Source organism: Pithys albifrons, chromosome 3 (genome assembly GCF_047495875.1).
Source record: "Pithys albifrons albifrons isolate INPA30051 chromosome 3, PitAlb_v1, whole genome shotgun sequence".
NCBI lineage: Eukaryota > Metazoa > Chordata > Aves > Passeriformes > Thamnophilidae > Pithys > Pithys albifrons.
In genome coordinates, this window is record NC_092460.1 from 86953354 (window position 1) to 86980210 (window position 26857).

General features: G+C 38.1%; 1 protein-coding gene across 7 annotated transcripts in view; it reads right to left on the reverse strand.

Moving 5' to 3' along the window:
- Window positions 1–401: 401 nt before the first annotated feature.
- The window catches only part of KIF21A (kinesin family member 21A), an 87902-nt gene continuing 61446 nt past the window's right edge, over window positions 402–26857 (reverse strand). For 4 of the 7 annotated variants that reach the window (XM_071552599.1, XM_071552598.1, XM_071552597.1 and 1 more), the window contains 12 exons: window positions 23922–23982; window positions 23651–23705; window positions 22070–22287; window positions 17868–17978; window positions 17190–17318; window positions 13425–13561; window positions 10931–11111; window positions 10402–10566; window positions 9652–9769; window positions 6521–6691; window positions 3442–3641; window positions 402–1652 (listed from right to left, as the gene is read on the reverse strand). In XM_071552599.1, the coding sequence (XP_071408700.1) occupies window positions 1559–1652; window positions 3442–3641; window positions 6521–6691; window positions 9652–9769; window positions 10402–10566; window positions 10931–11111; window positions 13425–13561; window positions 17190–17318; window positions 17868–17978; window positions 22070–22287; window positions 23651–23705; window positions 23922–23982 (1640 nt within the window). In that variant the 3' untranslated portion in view covers window positions 402–1558. Of the gene's footprint in view, window positions 1653–3441; window positions 3642–6520; window positions 6692–9651; window positions 9770–10401; window positions 10567–10930; window positions 11112–13424; window positions 13562–15567; window positions 15607–17189; window positions 17319–17867; window positions 17979–22069; window positions 22288–23650; window positions 23706–23921; window positions 23983–26857 lie in introns of all 7 variants that reach the window. The other 3 variants (XM_071552602.1, XM_071552600.1, XM_071552601.1) reach the window with 3 other exon arrangements.

Here is a 26857-nt window from a genome sequence, read left to right on the forward strand (position 1 = left end):
CTTGGAATAAATTGGTAACCTCAAATCACAAGCAGTATTTTCATCTTTCAAGCTGAGCAGAGAAGGAAATAATTCCTCCAAGATCATTAAGAGGCATCAGAACTGTTCTTTGTTTGACAGACCATATGTAATAAGGTAAGAAGTGTCATCTTGGAGGAACGAGAGCTGCTTCATTTTAAGTTTATACAGTATTTAGTATGAGGGAATCCACTAGGGTTCCTAAGTACTATCAAAACACAAATGGCCAATGAGGACACAGATGTGGGATACCAGAACAACCTCTGGGCTGCATTACTCAGCAAGCTACTCAACTGCATTGTGTAAAGTTACGCTTTTATATTCAAGACCTTTGCAAGGGAATTAAATTTTTTATAAGGAAGTATGATGAAAAAGGCAAAACATTTAGTTCACATTCACATCTTTATTTGTTACCTCCACAAGCTATAATTTACAGACTTGAATTTTCTGAAAAATAAAACCAAAACAACCAAAAATCTCAATATCCAAACACTGTACCTGAATCTACATAAAATTTTAAAATTTGCAGAATTTACAAATTAATATTTAGAGCAGTTGGGTAAATTATACATCGCCCCTCAATATCCATGCTCCAAGAGCTGTGAAAGTCATACAGGCACAAGATAAGATATTTTCTTTATACAACCATCTATTTACATAGCTTTTTCCAATACACGTGGTTCAGTTCTCAAAGTAACTGCAAAGGTTTGCAAAACAGTGTATTTAAAATACATTTAGCAGCATATAAAATTAGATAAAAAGGAAAGACAATTTGCTTTAAAAAAAGAAAATGTGAGATGATAGAAACAAATCCTTAAGAAAAATAGATTAAGATATATTTGTCATGACATTAAGAACACCTAGTCATTGCAGAACATAGGCAAAACACAAATAAAACATATCAATTTGTGAGCATTTGAGTTCTAGTCCTGAGCATAGAGTATACACAGCTGCACAACTTTGGTCAACACAGATTATATGCTAACATTACAGAAATCATGTGGCATTTGCTGTTAGCAGGACACAGCCATGTCAGATAGATGTATCATTAGCAGCTTCTTCCCATCTATTATTCACTTCACTTTCAAAACAACAGTGTCAGTGACCTTTAGAATCTTGAAACTGCCTCTCATAGTCAAAGGCTTATTACTGGGACACCATCCTTCCCCTGCTACCCTAAAATGCAAAACAGCTGATCACACTTGTGAGTGAAATACAGCAGAGCACTTCTGTTATATATTCCAGGTTATAATTTTGAGATGGTCGTTAGAGAAGACTGAATTCCAGTTAAACTGCAAGTATTACATATGCACACAAATTCAGCCATAATATATAGAGATACATATGTGACTGTTGAGACACAAGCATGTTATCAAGAGGTTATTAAATACAGTACATATTTTAAGGACAGCAGGTCTAGTAGTAGAGTTCACACATTGTCAGTTTATTCCAATCATCAGTGTTTACCTAATAAACATGCAGTAAACTGCATAGAGTGCACCTCAAATTGATCAATACATTCATGTTTTCCCCTATAATTTCAGTTACTGGCAAGATCTTCACTTGCATCTCCTGTATCTGAGATCTGTCCATCTGTTATATTTCGAGCTTTCCAGATCCTCACAGTCCTGTCACTGAAAGACAAAACAAAGCAGTGTTAGTTTATTAAACTGGGAAAGGAGAGAGACAGGGGTCCAGGAGACTTTAAAATCTAAGATGTACAACATATCAGATTGCCAAACCTTATCACAGCACTGGCTAGTACCTTTAACCATCTAGGAAAGTGTAAAAGATTATATGTCTAAGGAAAGTAAAATCCTACACTCCTATCACCCAAATTTCTAAAATACAGATACTGGTAGTAGGTTTAGGTAGATTGACATCAGAGAGGAGCTTCCACCATTCAGCTATTTGCAACTCAGCAGACCACAGGCAAACAGCCAGCATGACACAGAATGAGGGAGACAGATTCCATAGGACAGGACTACTTCCTGTTATTAAAAGAGTCTGAAATATTTTAACAGGTAAAATCAAACCTCGAATGGGCTCTATTTACACAAGAGGCATCAGTCTGTTACAGGAAAAAGTAAAAAAAGCGCAGAAAAACACAAGACAATGTGAAGTCCTAACTCTCTCCACAAAAAAACCCCAACAAACCCAAACCCCTTTGCAAGGTGCTGGAAAGCACATAGCAGGGAGCTGGTGTTTAGAAATCCAGGAGAGGCAATGCGTAATTCTGTACTCTGGGAAACAATCACAATTTTTGCACAATTTTAAAGTATGTGTAAATAAAATATCACATGGAATGTGTTACAAAACTCTACTATCGCAATGTAAACCAAAGAGCAATTCATTCCATGAAGAGAAAGTTATGAATTTTCCATAAAAATTGTGTGACTAGTAACCCCCTCAAAAGAAGCCAGCAGCCAAGGACAGACTTTTTGACAGTTATAAGTGTTTTCTGACTTGTGCCTTCACCTCACTGTAACTTGTCAGAAATAGTCAGTTTTGTAGAGCTTAAGCACATTGCTAGAAGTGCCAAAAGGTTGTATTTTTTTTTAAGGGTAAAAAAGAATAAATTTCAGATGCATGTGTATTCTAAACTTACTAATACATTTTAGACAAACAGACACAAGCTTTGACATCTTCACCCCTATTAGTGCTTAAACAAAACCACTGACCAACAAACATGAAAACCTGGCAACTTTGAAATCTTGTTATGATTCCAAAAGACCTGCTTTTAATTCAGACTACACCAGGAAACAGGCCCTGATGCTGTCTCCTGCGCTTTCTCCACAATGAGGTATTTTTCTTGGTCAACTCCCCTGAGGTTTCAGGTCTTCAATTTGCTCACTTTTAGTGAGGAAACAAATATTCAAATAAAGGTGTTTAAAGGAGAGCAGGATGGCATGCAAAGCTTCTCCTATATTCCAGCACTTAAAAACCAACCAGCCAACCAAAAAACAAACATGTACCATGACTTTTAGAAAAAGTCACACAGGTCAAGAATAAGTTGTAGTAGAAAATAGTCCAACTGTAGAGACAAGCAGATAAAGTTCCCAACTACTGTCAAATTCTCCCTGCCATCCTGTAGATTAGTGGCCTCCAAACCTTTTTGATCATGTACCCCTAAAACTAAAAATTTTCTGAGCCTACATGGCCATGGGTATTTATTAATTTATAAATTATAGACATACTACTGAATTGTAATGATTTCTTCCAGCACCCCACTGGATCATGTTGTGCTTCCCGCTTTGGAGATGGCTGTGATAGATTATTAGCTTTGAGGGGTATGGACTGGACCAGCTCTCCTGATCCTTGCTATGAAGTAACTTACACAACTGAAAGTGTCCTAAATGCATTTGCATGTACAGAATTCTAGCAGGGGCAACAGAAAAGAAAGATTCTTGGAGAAGAACTCACTCTGCCGCTGTGAAAATCTGGCTGGAGTTGGTGCAGATGGCATTTATGGGGCTGTCATGTCCCTTCATCTCCGCAATGGGTGCAAAGGTATCCACATTCCAGAGCTTGAGGATGCCTCCTCTGCAGCCACTGAGCAGAACTGGAGCACCAGGTATGAGGCCAAGAGCACACACCCAGTCCTTATGAGCATTAGGAACTTGCTGAAAAAGACAAGGGAGGCAAGTCTCACAGGCCTGAAAAAACTTCTGGAGGAACAAACAGAAAAGTGAAAAAGTCCAAAGTTGTAAGCCCAATTGCTGTCCTGCAGCAGTTTTGCTACATGACTCTGGATGTATTCCAGCCCCGTGACTTCTCCATCTTTAGAGCAAGGAGGGTGCTAACTTCCATGAAGCTACTTCTTATACCATGAGTTTGGCACTTTCTTGTGAAATGCCACTGCAAAACCAGAAGAAAATCCAGTATGTACAACTGACCTAATGTGGAGCAGAAATCAGTTTAGGATAATGATAAATCTGTGTATTGTAAAATGCATATTTGAATGCATTTTTGAACACATGGTCTCTGTATGCGTTTCAAGTCTGTCTGTAAAACTGCTGTAAAAAAGAAAAAGAAAATCCAAAATACTGCCCAAATTATACCAGGAAGACAGAAACTGTTTCTGTATTTGCCTTCTTTCTTCTTCTCCCATTACACACTATAAATTAATTTTGTGATGTTGCTCTTAACAAAACACATGAATTCTTTGTTGAGGAAGGGCATTAGCATTTCAATTCCAATTCAGCAAGCAAAATGCTACACAGACCAACCACAAACAACATCCTTTTGGTATAAACAGTGGGGAAATAATAGCCCATATCTTATGTCTTTTAGGGAGTCAGAGAGCGGCTCTTCTCCAGTTCAGTTTGGTAGGAACTGCTTGACTTTGCTGCATTTTTCATATTATGGAGCATGTTCAGCTTTCTAGGACCATCTTGGTGTTTCATCTATAACATACAACACTACCACAACACTGGTACTCTGGCTTTGCAGCACTTCATGAAACTGGGAGGGGGAATGGTTCTTATAAATCTTGTCACAGCAGGGTTTTGTGGTTTGGGATGTATAACACCATGTAAAGTAAATGATCTCCAAATTCTTTTGAATAGCATGTTTGTTAAGTGACTTTTGTCAGTTATAGAAGATCAGATCTGTTTAACCTGTACACGCCAAACCAGGACCTCTGACGCAACTTGGCACTTACATTGTAAAGGAACTCAGCTCTGTTTCAGGTTTTGGTTGCTCGGGAGATTAGGGAGAGCAGCTGTTCAATCTGTGACCTTGGAGACTTTGAAAACTCATCAAGACAAGGCCTTGAGAAATCAGATGTAATTACAAAGTTGGCCTTGCTTGGACCAACAGGCCAGACTCACACTGTGTGACCTCCAGTGGGCCCTTCCACCCTGAATTACCATAGGATTAATAAAAGTAACAGGACTTCTCTTCATTCCCTAAAAAAGACACCCAATAAACAATTTTTATATTTTGTCAGACACTTTGGTCTCACCGCCTTGGAACATATACAGCATTTTATAGAAATAAAAGGGCAGGAGGAAGTGTGAGATAATTTTTATCAAGCTCTACTTTTAAAACCAACAGAACAAACAGGGTGACACAAATTATATAAATTATGAAATGCACATACACCAAAAGGAAAATAAGAAAAGGAAAATAACTAGTCCAATGTACATACTGCTTCACCCCTGGTTCTGTATTCTTTCTAATGTTAAATTAATTACAACAGCAAAAAAGCGTATTGCATAATATTTCAAAGAGCCTAAAATACAAGAGTGAAGACACTTCTTACAACTTTAATGAAGTCACTCTGAGAACACAAAAATCTTTCCTATTCCTGTGGTTTTGGTACAAGCTGCTTAGTACATTTCTCTGGACAGTCAGATCTGAGGGCAGATGTCCCAATATGGACAAGTGAAGAATTTCTGTAAAAAGCTGCATTTATGAATCCTTACTTAACTTATATAATATATATTTATATATTTAATATAGAATACTATTAAGTCTTCATAGTATTCTGAAAAGGAACTGGCACCCAATCAGATGATTGTGAAAGAAGGTCAAGAAAGTTTGTGTAATTATGGAATACTAAGTATGCCCATGTTGAAATTTTCTTCTTAAGGTGACTGGGTCCATTATTTTCTCTTGCACTTTAAAACTATACTTGTTTCCTTGCTATCAGTCTGCACATTAAATGCAGATAAAAGACATGCTCCTCCTCTCCCCCCAAATCATTAGATGATTGGTATCTAACCAGCACTCTCTTCTGGTATTTGTTTTTCTGCCTTTCAGTTCTCACAGTCTCAAGTTAAATAATCATATCTGTATCAACAACCTCTCATAGAACTTAAAAGAACCAACTAGCTTATATCAAGTAGCCAAAAATCAAAGTTCTTCATCCCAAATGAATTCCAAATTCCCTCAATTTGAGGTTCTTTTGCACCCCCCTCTTTTTTTTTTACAGAAGGAAAACATACAGCAAATGTATTCTATCAGTAAACATTGCTATGAGTGTTGTATACATTACGTAACATAGGCATTGTAAAACAAGATGAATGGAGATCTAAGGAGTAACACTGGATGGAGTGAGGTAGGTTGTAAACCCTTTTCATAAGAAAATATTCTCTAGCCTGATCTGAAGCATTGTTTCTCATTAATGAGTTTCCAGTGCAGTATTTACTAACTTGTCAATAAGAATGATATCCAACGGCTCCAGTAGCAGACGAGGCAAGTGCTGCCTTCATTCTGAAGCAGAAAAACAAACCCCACATACTCAAAGCTAAAATAGTGAATAACCACTTCATCAGAATTTCCTGATGCTACATACACAGAAAAGAAAAGCAACTGCATTCCTAGCATAAAGATCAAGTACATTATTGATTTCTTTCTTAGTCAGTGCTCCATGCCTTCCCTGTTAAATGCATCAGTGTCTACGTGAATAGTCATTGTATTAGCCTTCTCACTTACACAACTTGAAAACAGTTTATAGCATGACTGTCACATTAACTGCAGGGTTTTTTTCTATTACCTGAAGAAGGTCTTTTTGAGACAAATCCCATTTCTTAATTCCATTATCTCTGGATCCACTAAAAAGGTTGTCTCCCATAATAGCAAGTGCTTCAATGCCATCATAATGAGGAGGTTCAAAATTGTGTGTAGGACTTACACTTCCAAGAGCCCCTTCAGTCACATCGAACATCTGAAATAAATAACATATGTGAAATTTTCTGCCATTTGACCTGATTGAAAGTCACGCAGCAAATAACTTCAGGGAAAAAACTTGGGAAGTGTCATTATAGGCCACTGTATCGTGATGTATATTTGACAGCATTTATCTACCAGAACCACTCCTTTCTCGTCTTACCTGAAGAAGGAATGCTTCACTGACTTCAGAGAAGACTGCTCGGCTAAGAAGTACTACTACTTGAATATGATATACATAGTAGCTTCACAGAAAGATCCTATATGTGCACTATGTGGGCTAGAGAAACAAAGTTCATGACTGAGTTTGGGAAACATCACTCATGCTGGGAGAATTGCACTGGCAGCTTAAGAAAGAGGCACATTAATGTATCTTTCTGGATAAGTTGTTTTGGTAAGGGTTACATTCCATTTCATGCTGATGATTTTCATATACTACACACGCCCCTCTCCTTGCCTGTGCTCCAAGAATTGGGTCTTAAAACAGATTCTTTAAGTGAGGCCGTTTTAACTATTTAAGGCATAATCAATCCCATCAGGTCTTTGTCCATAGAGCAGCAGTGTAAGCAATCCTGTTTCATTTTGCATTGTAGGGAGCCAGAACTCATCCAGTGAGACTGAGATGAACAGATGAGCTGCAGCTTTTTAAACCACTACCTCCGTTTCACAAGCAAATGTCAGGCTTCATTCTCTGTTATTTGCTCTTTATTGGCCTTTTAGAATGAATAAGCTTGGCAGTAAAAAACTGAGAGCTTGGCAGTGTAAAATAACACCTTGTGAGTTAAAGGTATTTTAAAAGTTACCACATTCAATTAACATGCATCAGTTCTAATTGTAACAAAAAAATTCAATGTTAAACCAGGAAAATCAGGCATTTAGACATTGGTGACTAATATTACTGACTCACTAGACAAGACAGTAGTTTCTGTGGCAGGGGATGGCAGTATCCATGACCAGACCTACTATTCCCAGGGGACATATCCATGCAGAGAATCATAAGTATGTTAAGGTGTTGGAATGGAGCTTAAACGTCATTTAGTCTTGACCCTCCTCACCATGGGCAGGGTCACTCCCACTAGACCAGGTTGCTCAAGGCCTGATCCAACCTGGCTTTGAACACTGCCAAGGCTGGGGCATCCACAGCCTCCCGAGGCAATCTATTCCAGCGTCTCACCACCTTCACCGTGAGAAATTGCTTCTTTATATCAAACCTAAATTTCCCCTCTTTCAATTTATACCCCTCGCCCTATCACTACAGTTCCTGATGAAGAGTCTCCCCTCCAGCTTCCCTGTAGGCTTCCTTCACATACTGGAAGGTTGTTACGAGGTCTCCATACAACCTTCTCTTCTCCAGGCTGAACAGAAACATCAAGAATTCCCCAACTGCTCCTATGACCATGCACAGACAGATCATTTATAACTAACCAAAGTGGCTTGACAATTCTGGAGGCATTCACCTTGCAGAACACTCACTACTCTGCAGCACACAAACATGTCTGAAATACCCCAGGCTATTCTAGTGGTGTAAGTCAAGAGGCAGGCAGACTTAGGAGGATTTACGTGGCCTACCCACAGCAAACGAGCACATAAGAATTGGCAGATAAACTTCTCTTACTGTTGACAGCTTTGTTTTCCAAAAGTCCTCCCTCTTCCTTGCTTCTCACATGAGTTGTTAGTATGACAAACTTGCATTATGTGATGACATCCTGTTGTCCCCACTGAGATCCTACACTCATCACTGTGCCAGGATGGTAGCTCATAACCAGCCCAATATTCTGAACTGTGCAGAGAAGTAATTCTCAGAGTGCCTGCCTTTGTCACCCTGTTGCCTAAGAATCCTCTGGCCACTAACCGTGGGGAACACTGCTGATGGGATTTGAATCCACAGCCCCAAAACTGTCAAGCTATGTACACACCTCTTGGGTAGTATTCTGCATCTGACACAGTGCACAGCCAAGCACACAAGAATTGTAGGATAATATGAAAAAAAGAAAGCCCAGCTTGGTGAGAAAGCTCATGCAGCTTCTGGCTCCACCCTCAGTTGTGTTCACACACTTTTTCCAGTGTGTGAGAAGTATAAAACCAGAGTGACAAGCCAGGGTTTCTTGCTCATTCGCTCTTTGGCCTCACACATCACACTTCTTTGGAAGGCCAGCTTTATGGAAAGATGACCTATAGTTCCCTTAGTCTGGTGATTTGGGCACAATGAGAAACTGGAGCTTGTGGGTTTAAATATCCCCTGGCTAAGGTGGGCCAAAAAAAAAAAAACACAGAAGAAAATAAAACCAAAACCAACCAAACAAAAACCCAAGCAAAAAACCTCCTTCCCCCAAGAAACGGATTCCCTATCCTTGAATGAAATAATCACAATGCCAAGAAGCAGAAAAGTATCTTAACACCACTGGCTGTTCTTTGAGCAACTCAGAGCAACCTGTGTGCTAATGAAGACATCAAATAAACTGGCCACCCTGGCTGAGATGTGCTGACCTCTCTCTCCTTCCCCACTTCAGAACTTGGGTAACACTTTAGAAAGACCCTGGGCTAGACTCCAGACTCTGTTTTGTGGGGAACACACAGGGTGTCTCTGCTGAAGCATTTAGTTCTGCACTCCAAAACAGAGGCACTAACTTAAGATACTTTCAAGAGCAAGAGCTACATGTTACTTATGAGTAGGTGTTACGGCTATTTCTTCAAGACTTCATACACCTGACATCCAACTTAACATGGATTAAGAAAAAGCTTAACTAGAGACAACCATCCATCCCTATTTATAAAATAAGAAGAGCACTGAAGTGATGTTTATTAAGACAGAACATTATACATGATCCATGACTGGTGAAATAATTTCCATCTTACCTATTACATTTCAAATATGGAGATGTAAGCCACTTCTGCTGAAGCCCCCACCCCATGCTGATGTGAAGAGTTAAAACAAATAAGCAAATACTAGTGGTTTACCTTTATATAATGATCCTTTGAACCAGTGACAATAAGATCTTGTCCATTGGAAATTCGATCGACAGTAAGGCACATAACAGGACCTTGGTGACCAGTTAGCTTTCCTGTAGACTGAAACCTTCAAGGATAAGGGAAGAAATGCAGATTTGTTAATTTATTATATATCCCAGTACAGTCTATTACACAGTCTCTGACAGAACAGATCTTTTTATTTTTCTCTGTGTCTTCACTATTCATCCTATGTTTTACATAAACTTTATTGTTCATATCCGTGGGTAAATGTTACATCTAAGTTAAATGCAAGAAAACCTTCTATTTACGTAAAATAAGAACTAAAAAATTTAAAAGTAAAGACAAATTAGTCCCCTCATAAATATTTTCTGTATTTTGAATGCATTCATTGGGTGCAGGCTGTGTTTGGAAAAGTGCTGCTATAGGGTGGCAATTATAGTCTCATATTGTGTTACATCTATTGACTTTCATCATCCCCTCAACAATTACTAGTCAGGATTCACAAATTCACCTTAAAAGAGTAATTATTACTGAAATGGTTCACCACAACCTTAACACATGAGAAAATCACTATCTCAGTAACCACCACAGCAAGTCCACAACTTGCCCATACTTTGCGCGGTTTACGGACACTACCATAAAGAAGGAGGACTTCACTGACTGTTTCATATGCATGACTTTGCTTCCTATGCACATGTAACCACTCAAAGAACATTCTCTTCCGCTGGTGGTCAGTACCTTTTGAGGTCCCACATCCTCACTGAGTTTCCAGCAGCTGCATAGAGGAATGTGCCAGTTGGATTTAGTGCAATCTGATTGATCTGGTTCTCTCCAGCTGGGATAGCAACTGTTCTGTTAGTACTTCCTGAACACACATCAGCAGGCATCGCTTGGCCTGAAGACCTGAGAAGAGGGAGGAAAAAGAAATTAAAAAAAAAGAATAAACCCACCAAATACTACATTTTGTTCTCCACACTTTGTGTACTGTTTAAAAATATACCTATTTCAGTGAGTGAAAAAGGCTATAAGCCAATTATGAACGCTGAACACTTGATAAAACACTACAGGCCTGAATGCAGATTGCTTTGTGTTTCCATGTATTACTGGTGCCCCAGTAATACAGCCTGAACATGCAACAAAAGCTTCCATTCTCAACAGACAGCATATTTAAATTACACTGTACTACATTGTTGAATTCAATACAATAAAATGTATTTAAAATTCAGACTCGTTGGAACTCTTGGTAGCTGAGGTGTAGCAAACTTACGTCAATGTCCGAATACACTTGGCAGAGTCTCTGATGTCCCACACCTTGATATAGGAGGTTGAAACTGTGAAGACCAGGCTAGTGTAGTTGCAATATTTAACAGAAACAACATTATTTGGATGAGTCCCTAAGGACATAATCTCTTGTCCAGTTACCAGATTCCAGACTTTACAGGTACGATCTAAATAAACACAAACAAAAAGGGGAAAAATAACAAAACCCAGAAAAATCTCACGGTTTTCATAAACTAAGTTATTTTAAAAAAAGCACATGCATTCATTCGCTCTTCATTTTCCTCCACTTATGTAGACATTGCAGACAAACAGCTAAGTTAAATAGGTCTTATAGAATACACATGGGCATCATCTATCATCATCAAAACTATTCAAGATTAATCATTAAATGTGCATTCAATATTTTCATATTAGCTCCCACAGCATTTTAAAAGGATAAAAATAACAAGGGAAGTGAAAATAGACAGTTTGAAGGCGGTAAGCTGTGTATGATTATGTATGAAGAGAAGAATCCATATTTAATTCAAGAATCCATCATCAAAAATGTAGTTCAGGAAAAGTTTTGAAGCTTAGTATGACAGAGTTCTGCCACAACAAAACTAGAGGTGAGAAGTGATCCAAACTCCTCAGTGTTTCAGGGACCTCTGAATAAGTGCTTCAGTCACTGTTTTCATTCAGCAGCAAAGGAATTTAATCCCAAATGAATAGCGGTTTTCAAGAAATTTGCAACACTTATCGTGAGCACAGAAAACTCTCCTTGTTGCACCACGTCTGTATCACTCCATATATTTTAGACATACATTTATGCTGAAGTAAGTACTGAAAGAATGGAGAGAAAGCTTCATGTACAGACATTAGTTAGAAAAGCAGGAAGGAAGTAAGACCAAGACTTGTCAGCCACTTAAAAAATACCAACTATCAAGACCAAAGCCAAGTATCTGCAATGCACACAAGAGCTTATTGGCATTTCTGAATTTGGCACTGGGTGCAAGTATTACCTGATGTCAGTGAGCTGAGACTTTTTGCTTCAGCAACAATTTCCAAAGTATTTATTTAATTAAACAGCTGACTACACTCCTGAGTAGAAGTGTACTTTATAAACTCCCCTCTAAAAATATATACAGGAAAAATTCTTCCATGGGAAGCTAGAACATGACTTGAAAAAAGCAAATATTTGCCACATCTGCAAGCATCCATATAGTCAAATGAAATACCAAACCCAAAACTTTAGAAGAAAAATCTAGATAAAAATCTCCCCACATAGCCACTAAATTCAAAATCTCAACATAAATGAACTAAGCAACCTTTACAAAAACTAAATAAATGTACTTTTTGCATTTGTATACACTTGCACAAACGATGAAATGTTGGCCTAAAACATACAAGACTAGAAGTTTGCCAATTTGCTTGAAGTGTGTGTGTCTTGATTGTTTCAACAACCAGCAAACAGAATAGCCACAGAAATCATACCTGAATATTAGCAGTGGAAGACCTGTGTCTGACGGGGTTATCTACTACGCTAATACAGGGATGAGAGGGTTGTCCTGAAATTTCAGGGTTGATTTATTCATTATGCAAATTAGTGAAAAAGAGAGTCTCCCTGTGAATATGTGGGACTTCCCAGGCAATTTAGTTCACCTTTGCTTTGATACTTTCAGAAAAATAATAATAACTAAAAAATATAATAATAAAGTATCATGACACAGGTTCTATTGGGGAGAAAATGAGTCTGCCATAATTTCAGCTGCACAACTGAGGATACAAGACTTTTAGCGTAAGTGTTTTATATGAAAAGGCCCAGAGAAGAACATGCAAAAAATCACTTTTTGAGTAATATTAAAGAGGGTGTTCATGAAAAATAATTGTTGAGGTCTGGCTGTGTTATCGTCAAGCCAAACTGAGTGATGACAATGGAAATTCACTGAAACAGGAGGAAAACGTTGGGTTTTTTTCCAAAACACTGCTTCTACCAGTTTGAAAAGTTCATAGCCTTACTGCACCATCCAGTAGGGAATTTAGTGACTACTAAAAATCCAGGCCCTCTCAAAACAGCCATACAGCTGTTATAACCACAAAGGACAGGCAAGGAGATGGACAGAGGAAGCAAACACCTTTAGATGAAGATGGCATGAAGACTATTAAACCTCTGTGCAGTACAGGCAAAACAGCTAACTACCACCTCTACCCCTACCCTGAAGCTATCACTTTGCATTGTATATTAACATGATTGGTTCCATCATATCACTCAATGTTACTCCTTTCTGTAGTTTTCCACTACAAATAAAAAGTGAAATACCATACACTGGAATTAAAAACCTGTAGGTAATTACTGTAAATCTTTCTTCAGCTTATGTTGAGAAACAGACCCTTACAATTTTCCACTGTGTTTACAGCCCTAAGCACAAACTGAGAATTTCACAACCCCCAAGTTTGTCTGAGCAGCCTCTGTAGGCAGCAGAGGTGCACAGAGCTTGTCCAACCTTTGGATCCAGTGAAGAGAAGATCATCTGTTGCATCAACACAAAGCACAGCCTTGGTATGTCCTTCAGCTGTAGAGATACACTGAAGTGGGGATGACCGGATGCACTTTGAAGCAGGGAACGGGTTAATTATCCCCCTAAAGAAAAAGAAAGGATGTGAGTTAGGCATAGTAATAGACACAGATAAAACTAATTTACTTGCATGTAGGGAAAAAAATACTCTAGTTTCCTTAAAAGTGAGGGCAAAACAGCTCAATGCTTTTAGTAAACTATGCAAGGATTTTTACTACTTAGCTTCAACACCTCTCAACTCTGAACTACCACTTAAAGGAAATCACATACAAAAACAAACAAATGAAAAGACAACAAGATGCTGAATGTTGGCTACATGGGAAATTCTGCATAATGCTGAAAAAATGGGATGCTTAAAGCTTCTGGGTGCCTAAGATCAACCATAAAGCATCTTAGTCTAGACAGCACATCTGAAAAATGGAGCAAATGTAATGTGGGCTGCCAATTCCAAACTCAGTATGCATTTCACATCATCTGCCTTCTATGTGCCAACCTAGAGAACTGCTGTAAACTTCTGTGTCTGAAGGAAGGCTTCCCCTGAACCCTGTACCCAACAACACACTTGTACTCAAATGGCCAAAAGGGAATATGCCTGGAGTGCTGATACCCCAGAGGAATCTTCCTGTGGATTTGTAGCTAGTTCTGTGGTGATGCCAAAAGACTAACTCAGCCTGAAAAAAATCCCTCGTAATTCATCAGCAAACAAAAACTATTAGCAGTCTAAAATCTCATGCATACAACTGCACACACACAGACCCCATTAATTCACGTGAATTGCAATAAGGCCTCAAGGAAATGCCCAAATCATGCAACGTAATGCTGTGACCTGGCCAGCTTGCACTTAGAACTTGCTGTCATGCTGTTCTGGGGATCACACACAGAGCTGTGAGGAAAAGGAACTAAGCCATAGCCCTATCTCACCATAAACAAAAGCATAGTGTCAGATGCTTCAGGAAAATATAAAAATTCCATAATATTGCCCAGGAGTTTGCTATAGAAAGGCAAAAGTACCTCATTACATAAGCTAACTTTGTGACAACTCACTAGTTTATCTAGTATCATCTTAGAAATTATTATTTTATACATTTTTACTGCTCAGAACTTCTTCATTCATATAATTCATTACTCCTCAGCAATACTTTTCTAGATTTTACTAATATTAATAGTGCCTTAAATTGTGGGACATTAACTTCCTCATTTTAGAAAGACATTCATTCATCCTTCAAATCTTCACCTTTTTATGTTTTCAAGAAAACAGGAACAATTTCCTTTTCAATAATTTAGGTCCCTGCTTTTGTCTTCCGGCATCACACAAAACTAACATGGTTTTCTCTGTGGTATTCCCTAGTGGATCATGCCACCTCTAAACCGAGTTATTCCCGCTGCTGTTCTCACCCAGCTGCTTCTGTGACAAGCCATGTAAAATATGTGTCCTGGAGCTACTTATCTACCTATGAGAGTCTTCTAAAATCTACAGACAAAAGTGTGCTACAACTGCTACAAGGAGCAGACAAAGCCACCATCACATTATTACCAGTCCTTTGACTGCCCTTCTCTTCATAATCTAATTTTTCACTGAGTACCTAAGCCACAGAAACATGAGTGGGGACATTCCTTTTATCACTTAAGCCACTGTGCATTCTGTCAGAAAGGCATAATAAAAAGAACTACTCATTTTAATTTACCCTGGGATTTAATTTTTAGTGATCAAAGCATACAACAGAAAAAGAAAAACAAGAAGAAAGAGAGAAGCAGATAAAACGTAAGAAAATGTCTGCCTCTCCTTTTTTGAAGAAAATAAAGAGAAAAAGAATATGCCTAAGTAAAGGTTTACACCATACTTCAGTTAAAATTAAAAAACCTGACATGCTCAACAATGATAAAAAAGCACCCTAAAAAGGAGACGGGGAGACATGCATGACCAAAATCTCAGATTTTTGATGTCCTAGTAAAAGCAAAGAGAAACAATGCACAAGTAACAGGAAAAATCATGCAGCAAAATGAAATTTCTTAAGAACTGGAATAACTTCAGTGAGAGATGCCAAGAAAACAGAAAAGAGAAAGAGAGTACCTGTGTACCTCCGACAGAGAGGAATCACTTTCATCAGACCTACAATCAACAGTGGAGGAATTGTGAGGAGAAAGAATATAGGTATCAGCAAAGGAATGCCTCCATATGAGAAGAACAAACAACAGCATGGCCAGCTCAGAAAAGCAATGCAAATCCACATATAGTATGTGGCATTGCTCAGGGTGTAACTTAAATCAGGGTAGAGGGACAGAATAATTATCTTAAAATATCACTCTCAGCAGTAAGTTGCACTGGTAGACTGTTCAGCACCAGAAGCTGAGTAACACCAGCTGGGTAATTTCTTATTTCTCCAACATTTTCTTACAGAAGTAAAGGCAAAAAAAGTAAAAGGAGAAGACAGATGCATTAATTTAACCTCCACAGGATACTGCTGGTTGAAATTATCAAAAGGAAAAAAAATCAGAACATCAATGCCTGTTAAGCGTAGAAGAAACATGTAAAATGTTAGTCATAGAGATATAAATATTAAATATGATCACCCACTCAAATAAAAACAGCAATTTGCAAACAATCCTAAGTTCAAAATCCTTTGCCACTCATTTTCAAAAGTGTTGAAGAATAAAAATACCACGAAAACCTACGACAAGACAACAATTTCCCAAGACATGAACACTTGCAGTATGTCTGAAGACGTCCTTCCTTTTCAACTCTAATCAAACAGATTCAGAAGTTTTAATTTGACTTCAAAGTCAGTTCAGAGAAAACAAAAAAGGTTAGGTGGGAGTTAGCAATAAGATAAAGGTAATATAGCTAAGATAAAGAAATCACGAGTACAGTTATGGAAAGCCTTGCAAGCCACTGCTTGTATGTGGTGGCTGTAGACTTCTGAAAAAACCCAAAAGTTTATAAAAAGCAAATAATGTAAATAGACAAGAGCAATTTCTTATCTTGCTACAGTTAGAACTAAGGGTTTATTTTAAATTTGAGTTGTAGTTCCTAAGCACTGCATGACACTTGTATCAGTACTGAAACCTGCAATAAAGATTCTAGTCAAGTAGAGTCCACAGACATTTAGAGTAGGGCTCCTAACAGATGCCTAATGTGAGGAAAATGAGTTCTACTTCTTCTAAACAAGACAGAAATATCTTCTAAACAAGATATGAGTGTCATCTACTCCTGCAGATCACCTCTGAAAATTGTCTGTTCAGTAATTTGCATAATTTCTAAAGAACTGTGTTCCAGCCATTTCAACATCCCATCCTCCAGGTGCTGTTGCAACAGCACTTTGACCAACACTGGAGTAACTGTCAAAGGCACTATTTCCTAAATTATCACCTAAAACCTACTTTCAAGTATAAACACACACACAAATACACAGGCATCTAAGAATTCTAGTGTTCTTTTCTATTGGGGGTGTAAAGCTACAAATACCAGACACGGCCTAGAAAACAGGAAACAAGGTTCAGCAGGAAATTTCTTTTCTTGAATTTTTATAGTCATTCCATGGTAGTTTAAAATATTTTCTTTGAAAACTACTTAAAAACATGAGAAGTAATGTCTGTCTGGCAGAAGGGCAAAATTTCTACCACACACTACACTGATAACTTGAGTACACTTTGCATTTCCCTGGTTGGGGCCTGAGGCTTCCCTTTGTGACTTACTTATCCTGCTGAACTGATGTGTTTCCCTGAGAAACAGTAAGACGGCTAAAAACATTCATTTCATTACGGGGCCGGCTTGGTGGGGAAGTAGGAGGTGACAGACTACCCTCTGGGGCTCCAGAATCTGAGCTACAAAAAAAAAAGAACATCTTCTTTAAGAGGTTATGAATGGTTAGAGAAGTTAAATGCAACATGCCTCAAATGTTAGATGCTCTTTTTCAAGCAAATAAATAAAATTACAATATTAGCTACAGATATTTCCCAGAGAAGGCAATAAGATTAAGACTGCAGTGCAAGGTGGCACAGTGTTCAAAATTTAAGAGCAAAAGGCGAAAAGCTCCAGGCAGAAAACATACATGTGTAAAATGAAGAAATTATTATAAAATTGCAGAGTCTTAGAGAAATTGATGACTTTAATTGAAAAAAATAATTAAAATAAAATTTACAAACACTCCAAAGGACATTTTCTCAGGTCTTGGCTCCTGAGTTATTTTATACAGAAACATAACCTGGAGAAAACCAACCAACCACATCACACACAAGTTTAGCAATGAATGTCAACACTGCCAACAATAAAAACTGTCCTAGAATTAAAGAAATAGAAAAATACGAATTTATATTTCAAGAAAATTCAAGGTTTAAAATGCATCAGAAGAAATAAATTTAAAAGAATCTTACAGTTTTTGTTCTTTTGTCTTTGTCTTTTCCATTGTTTTCTCATAGGCTTTTCCCTTTGCTAAAGGTGAAGGCTCAGGTAATTTCTTTTCTGGTAGAGATGGCTGTCTGGAACTAAAGTAAGAGCAATCATTATCTTACTTTAAAGTCCTTCAAAAAACTTGCTTTTCTTACATTACCTGTCATTCTCCTAGTAAGATTTCAAATTTTAGAACATACCAAGTTTATTGACTTTTACAGTTCATCAACATACACAGTCAGAAACTGAATATGCAAAAGAGATTTGCAAATTCAATAATAAAAGAGAGCGACTAAAAGAAATGCAGTGGGGTATGCATCTCAAATTAAGATCACAGAAATTCTGAAATTTCAGATTCCACATTTTCATCTACAATAGAACATTTACACAAAGAGAAATCACAATGATTCTTATACATGAATCAAACTTTGTATTAACATATTCCCGTTTCAGTACAAAAGCGAGAAAAGGTACTTCCCACTCACAATCTGACTATGGTAACACTGCTTCTTTCTGTCCCCCGCTTTCCATCTCCCCTTGGTCTCTCTAGCTGTTACTTTGAAATAGTTCCAATACAAGTCACTGTTGTCTTTTCCCCAGCCTTTTATTGCCCATTAAAATGAGCAAAAATATCAAGAGGGCAATATTAAAGCTGACACTCAAATGTCATAATTTCACCACAGTCAGACAAAAAACACAAAACAAACAAAACAAAAGTAATCTGAATGGCCTCTGTTCTTCTGAACTCCCATTTCTCACTAGCTGAGCAGTCACAAAAGCAGTATTTGCTTTGGTTTATCCTAGTTTTATGTGTTTAGAAGATTTTACTATGAATATGAGTACCAGAAACACTCATGAAAAGAGAGGAAGCAGATTCTGAAAGTGCTTATGTTCCACACAGCTTCATTAAGCAGATATAGTTCAGTTGGCAGAGGCCACCTGCCTGACATAGTTACTACCATCTGGTCTCAGAGCTCTGCGGGTTCTGGATATGCATAGCTGCACCTTTTCTACAGAGAAAAGCTGAATCAGTTTCCCTTGAGAGGAACTTTGTGCTATATGAAATCCACCTGGGGACTGGAATACAGAATAACATGATTTGACAAGGACAGCACAATCAAGAACAACTAACTGACTCAAGTAGATGAGACCATCTCCAGCGAACACAAACCTCAACTGGAATGCCAAGACCTGTAGGATCTAGTGCCAAGAACAGACCAAGCCTAGAGCTCCCCAGGGGTCTTCAAAAGACAGAAAAAGGAGAATACATGATAACCTCCCTGGTTTTGCACAACAGACTAGCACTTAAGTTACAAAAAAGGGGAAAAATTTGTTTCAATTCCCATTTATGTGTAGGGCTCCCTTACCTCTAGGCATACTCTGCAAGGACATTAAAAAAACAGATGGAACAGGACACACTCCCATCCTCTCTTTATGCTGGACCAGTATGCATTTAGGAATGCAAAAAACCTGAGGTCACAAGGTAAATACAATGCTCCAGGCTGCTCCTAGGTCTTTCAGCAAGGATGACACATGAGTTACAGCATCTACTGCCACTGTACAGCTGCTAGATTAAATAAAACAAATGAGAAAGGGGAACCTAACCTCCTCTTCATCACACGAGCATTCTGCATACTCAGACATGGAGCCAATTTTCACTGTTTCACTACCTGCCCCTTGAGTCCTTCATCTTTGACTTCATAGTGGAACATCCTTGGAAGAGGGTATAAAGAGCATGATCATTTTATGAATTCTTTTTGAAAGTCTTGAAATGTAGGTATTATAAAAATTATTATAAAACATAAATATTTTTGTAAATTGTAAGTATTTTACATATAATTGTAACAATTTTAACTAAAAAATTCTAAAAGTCATCCAGTTGTCTTGCTGGAATGAACTTCCTAAGCATAGGTGTAAAGAACAGGTGCATGATGTCAATGACCTGATGGAAAAAGAGCAAGACACACCTACTTATAGGTTTCCAGTGCCCTTTTGCAATTTCCCATGACATCAGACATCTGAACAGAGCTGGCACAAGACCTACAAGAGACCACTATATTCTGAAGATGGCAAGTTGACTATGACTCAGCAGTGCCCTGGAGCCAGGAGGGCCAACCCTGTCCTGTGGCATCAGGCAAAGCATCACCAGTCGGTCAAGGGAGGGGATTGTCCCACTCTGCTCTGCAGTGGGGTGGCATCACCTTGAACACTGTGTGTAGTTTTGGGCACCATAATGTAAGAAAGGTATTAAGCCATTAGAGAGTTTCCAAAGGAGTGTAATAAAGATGGTGAAGGGTCTTGAGGGGAAGCCATACGAAGAGTGGCTGAGGGTACTTGGTGTGTTCAGCCTGCAGAAGAGGACACTGAAGTTAGACCTCCCTACTGACACTTAGATTTGCACCTAAACACATAATTAATTTCTGTCCCTTTCGAAATGAATGCTTAGGATCACTGTTACTGCTTCTACATCCCCGAATGCCGCTTAAGAGGCACAAGGAAGATAACATTCATTGCAGCTAAGGCCACAATCTGCTCCAGAATAATGTATTTTATCACAAGAGATATGATGATACCACAGGTCTGTGTGTGAAGACCAGATGGCTCACGAAGACAAGCTTTCTACAACTACAAGCAGTGACCAGCAAAACCAGTATACTTGATGCAGTATTGCTAAATTCTAGTTTTGAAAAAGCATCTACATTGCAGCGACAACATCACTGCAGACCGATTGTGGGAATTTTCTATCACTTATCTACTAAAACATGATCAATACTAAATCATAATATATGTAAGGCCTGCTGCCAATTGAATTGATTTACTAACAGCATCTAACTCTCCAATGCTTGCAGAATACAGTTTTGGGAAAATCCTGGTTTGCCTCACTGCTGGCTCACTTTCAGAAATGGATTCATTCTAGATGATGGAGTGAGGCAAAAGTTTGTATTACCTGAGTTTTGGATGCCAGGTCATTGGGGTTTTTAGATGTTGCAGCTTTGAAAGTCTCTACTCATCTCACATTAATGGCTGAAACAAGTGGGATTTTTCCACCTACCCTCACCCCCAAGAGCATTGCTTCCAAGCAGATTCTACTTGTAAAGTGCACTGAAGCCATCAGCATAGGTTAATAATTACTGTCAGCAGTGTTTTACTGTTCATGATTGCCACTTCAAGCACATGCTAGAAATACATAGTAAAAACAATACAAATTGCAAATGCACATTAGATGGAGACTGCTTTAAAATATTATGCAAATAGGACAGATGAATATTGAAAGTGCTTAATTCCAGAACCTGTAATGTGAAGATAGCTATGGGATACAGGTATCAATGAATATGGAAGCACATTCCATTTACAAAAGTTTGTGCAACATAGAAGCTAGTACCTAAAATGCCAAGAAAAGGGGCTCTAACAGTGAATGGCTAACAACCAGCAGTGATATTGGCAGATACAAAAAGAACAGCAAGTGAGACAAAAAGTGCATGTGAGAGACACCTGCTGGCACCAAGGTAAAAAGACAAAAGTAGTATTTTTAGTTCTATTTAGAATCAAGTGAGACTTTCATTTAGTAAAATTGTTCTGCAGGTAAGTGCAACCTGCAAACAAAGGATTTTTGAGGATTCATAATTACTAACATGTTTCTTTTGACTTTTCGCTTGCATATTCTATTGTTGCATAGACTTCTTCATTTTAAGCACGGTCCACACAAGATGACTCACAGAAAGGTTTTTGCTAACAGTTAGGACCATAAACAGATACTATGTTATATAAAACTTTTGGGTTGGGTTTTGGGGTGTAGGATTTTGTTTGATTGGGGTTATTTTAATCTCTCTGCTGTTTTAAGCAGATTCTCACTACTTTCCTAGAATGTCCATTTCCCATAGCACTAATACTGTAAAGTATTCAGTGTATTAGATGGGGGGTTCCCCCTATGTAGAACAAGGTTACAACAATTTTATAAGGCAACTTAACAGAACTTGTATTTTCAGTAAGAACCACAGTACTTATAACACTGAATTTATACCTTTTAGAGTGATGATGGCAGAAAAGAAGCAGTTTTGTCAGTACTATTTAGTAAGTTTTAAGTACATCAACTTCCTTTGTGAAGTTAAAATAATAGATTACAAGAAATTGGCAACATGCATTTTTTAAAAGCAAAGGATAATTAGTACAGCATGGCCAAACTTACATGCTGCCTATCTTAGAAGGTAAGCCAGATGGTGGGGGCATAAACTCTCTGTCCCTAGCAGAAGTATCATTTGTGTCAGCAGCCATCCCACTTTCCTGGGTTTCTGCAACTGATGTCAGAGAGCCAGCTGGAGTGGAGTCTGCAGCACTGCTGTCAGAGACTGAATCACTGTTGGCTGCATACAGCAGTTCCATCTGGGTAGTGGTCCTCCGGCGGGCCTGGAGGGAAAAACCAAACTGCCACTTAAACATGTCATGGTATGTGACAAGAATGCTACATTTGAGCTTATCATTAGCTGGCAATTAGCATCCCACTCAATCACTTGGCAACTGCCTTTGGAAACTAAATCTAGAAGCTCACCTCTACTCTTGGGCAATGATTTCAGAGGAGGCAAGTTAAATTCAATGGCATAAAGCACTCATTTTACAACTGGTTTCCAAGGATATCCTTTTAACAGATGCCTGTCAATGCTACAGGAGTACAGTATTACTCATCTAAGGTTTATCCAAACGAAATGTTATAAAGCAGAGGCAATAAAGCAAATTATAAATTTAAAAACCTACAATTATACTGGTGTGACTTCTAACATCAATGCTTAATATACCAACTCTGCTTCTTAGTTTATGTCACTTCAAAGACAGTCTAAGCCAACACAAATTAAGATTCATTCAGCATTTCAACAGTTAGAACAGAAAACCTCACAAAGGAACTAAGTTTTGTGCAACACAGTAATTTGTAAACCATGGATTGCACATATGAGGTATGAACGTACTGTGAAATTAATATCTGTTCCTCAGGGAAAGAAAGACCAGTGGGGAAGGCAAAGATCCAGTCTGAAGAGCCATTACAACTATGACATTTTTATTTTATGACATTTTCAGACCAAACTCACTCAGTTTAACTGCCCAAACAGCTGCGCAGCAATGAATGCTACCAAGAATGCAACAGCCGACACAGATATTTTCCTCCAAAGCCAACTGCAGTTAGAAAAGAGGAGGCTAAACTTCTATTTACTTTGCAAACTTGGTTTATGCTCCTGTGAGCACAGAAGCAAAACTGTCATCAATGCATATTTCCAGTTCCCACTACCACTGATATTAAACTGCAGTCGCTGTACATATATTCCTCCAATGTCAACTGTCATTTAAAAAGCCTGGAGGTCAGACTTTTATTTATTTCATAAACAGAAGCAAATTGCAAAGAATAAGCATGTTCACAGTTCCCACTGGCATTAACATTGAGCTGTGGCCCAACTAATACTAATCTGCAAAACTCCACCAGTGTAGAATGCAAGTAACTGGAAGAATACATCTCTCTCTGAAATTCTAAAAATTTTAACCCAAAATATTGACAAAGTGATTTTTACTATTGCTCCTCAGAGAAGAGTGTCACACAAAACCATATTGCACACAAATCAAATGAAGAGTATGTCAGTTCAACTTTTGCATGTCTTTGTTCATTAATATCTCTAGGGCAAAGCAAAAGCATTCTCCAGAAGGTAATTATAAATTATTATAGAATCACAGAAACACTTGAAAGTCGTGCAGAGAGGTGAATTATGATCATCATTGTACATCCTACCTTGCTTTTGGGTTTGACTTCACTGCAAAACTTCAGAAGATCTGAAGATAATGAACTAAAAGAAAAATTGCATCACAATTAGAAAGAAAACAGTCATATTTTTGCAGAATGTGTATTTTTATTCTTCTTTCTACTGAAATCGTGGACAAAGTATAATGAAATAATGTCAGAGGCATTTTCTAATGGATGCACAATGTATTACAAGAGGAGGATATGACAGTAATTTTTTTTAGAATCAGATCCAGTTACCTGATAACAAAGATTTGCTCACCTTCCTTCTGTCCCAGGACTGTGCAATGGGGCATCCTCATCAGTACTATCTTCCAAATTTTCTAGAAAATTTCCAAAAAACAATGTTAGTCTGTCCATCCACTACAGGATGTGAAGACTAAGTGCTATATAAAAGAGCTCAGACTATGCTGAATGTAGATGAAGAGAGTACAAAAGACAGGGATTTTCAAAACCTTGACTGTTTTCTATTCAGTCTCCATGGAATTTTCCTGGCATCTAACTTTTTTCACACAATCTCAATAAATCATACACCTAGGCATACTGTGCCAAATATATGGTTCTCTCTCTATTGTAGCAGAGCAACAGAGATGATATAAAACCAGAAACTCTAGAAGGAAATGTGTGAGAAAGCAGATAAGGCAAAGAAAATGAACTACAAGACATGGAAGAGATGGGACATAAATCAATGGACAGCAAGGATGTGTTTTCCTCCTCTTTTTTTTTTAATTAATGTTCTCACTCCAAGACAGAATCAGCCTGGTTATAATGAAAAAGAAAATTGTATTGTTAACTGGCTAGTGAGATGAGGCTGAGCCTCGGCTCATACAGAATGCCATCCTTTGGGATGACAAGAAGCACTTTATTAGTATATAAGCATTTATGTTTCAAAAGAGGATGATGCTACCACTTACTATGCAACTGCTTCCTTAAAAGAAATTAATTATAAAAGGAAGCTGTTCAGTAGAAATGTTCTTGAAGTAAAAATGGGTACTCAAACCTGTCACAAAAGACAAAACCAGCATGCATGGCACACACTAACACTGTCAACATCCCATTAACATGTCTGCATGCAAACAGTGCAAAACACTAAGCTGAGACGACAAGTCAAGGGCACATGTACAATCAGTTCCAAACTGCTGGGAAAGCAAGTCCTCTAACTTGCATATTATACTAATCATACATTTTAAACACAGTTTAAGGACATTGCTTGCAGAAATGTGTTACCTATGTCCCTTATTTTTGAACATGCTCAAGAATTTTGAAGGATTAAAAAAACTTCTAATGACATTCCATTACATCACCTCTTTATTATTAGTGACACTAAGTTTCTTTACATAATTTCTGCCTGAGAGCAGATAACATTTACAATGCATAGAACTAATATATATGTAAACCATATTAAAAAATGTTTGTCCGTGTATATGTTTTAAGTGTAAGCTCATGCTTTGGAGAAAGGGAGGGAAGACATGCAGTTTTGAGCTGAATTCTGAGAAGGAATGAAGAAAAGAGAAGGGAAATACTTTGGGGTAGTTTGGGGCCTCTTTGTGTGTGCTGCATCTAAACGTGTTTCCTGAAAAAGTCAAAACCATGTATCAATCTAGAACCAACACAACAATGCACTTCAGATGTACTCAACTGCTGTACTGATCTTAATAATGCAACCTTAATTATCAGAAATACAACAATATTATAAAGGAAGCAGGGTCCAGGAATAGCACTCTGAATTTTTTTTTGCTTTGTTTTATCCTAGATTTGAGCCCAGAGTAGATCTTTTCAATACTACTACTACTTATTATTATCCTACTTTTGATTATTATTATTGCTACTATTCTTACTATTCTTCTATGCCTTCTACAAAAGAGGGAATTAGAGTCTTGCTTCTTCTAGGAAGACAAAAACAGCATTCATAAAATAAATGCATTTTTTAAAAATATAGGATTCCTATTAGAATGATGTTACTTCATCTCCTTCTCATAAAGAACTTGTGATCTCTTTTCAAAGGTAACTATGGAGAAAGTGTAGGATTTTATTTGTAGGTTCACACTCATGTGACCTGATATGTTTCTGCAGTCTGCAGTTCAGCACAGAAGGCTGCCCAAAGCCCCAGGATAAAACCAGTGCACAGAATCAACAAAAAGGTAAGAGCAAGATTCTGCAAGAAGTCCTGAGTGAGAAGAGATGAAAGGAGCAACAGTTAGTAAAGGCAGTACTGCTTGCAAGGAGTAGCAGGGATGACTGCTAGTAAACCAATGATTGCAGAATAGTGGAGAACTTTTCTGATGATTTATCTCCATGCTCATGGAGTGGCAACTGGACACTACCAATACAATGCCATACACCAGCACAGTTCACACAGAGGAAATGAGATTTGACCAGCTCTCTCAAGATCTGCACACAGATGGTTGTGAGTCACATCCACAAATGTCCACATGTCATAGGTGGGAAGGAAAAGTGGCTCCCAGAACTCTTCAGAAGGGAGTCACTTCAGCAACACTCAAAACTCAATTTCATGGTCATTCGAACTCTTCACAAGAGTAGACAGAATAGTGAATGGCAGTTAGTTCATCCACAAACAAGGCAGGCGTGCACTGAAAATCCATTCAGGTCAAAATTTCCTGCAGACTGAACCACTTTTCTTAAGTTAATACTTGAATGCAAGTGCACAACTACACTTGGAAATGCTCAATTTTTTTTAAGCCAAGTGTATTTAAATGGCTAAGAACTTTTGAAGGTATCAGATTTGAAAGCAGGCATCAAGAGAGCAATTCACAACACCCTGGAAATGCAACACCTCTGCTTGGAATGGGGCTGGCTGTGTACTACCACTGAGATGTCAGGCTTCCCAGTGAGACTGGTCTCAGGCTCTGCTGCCACTCACATTTGTACCTGTGGAATTCCCAGCAACAGAGCCCCTTTTAACCCCCTGGCAATCCCAGCAACAAGGCCCCACTGCAATGGTGTCTGAACTCCCTGCAGCTCTACAGGTTTGGTCATGAATGGCCTACAAAATATGGAACTATCAACAGTCAGAAATTCAACTTGGACCAAAGTTAGTATGCCACATTCAACCAAGATACACCCATGGTGAAGTTTCCTTCCTATAAAGTGTTAGCACAGTCCTGAGCCACTTAGATATTTTAAAAGCTTCAGCTCATGCTTGCAAAGTGTTAAAAAGTTTTTTAATGTGATATACTC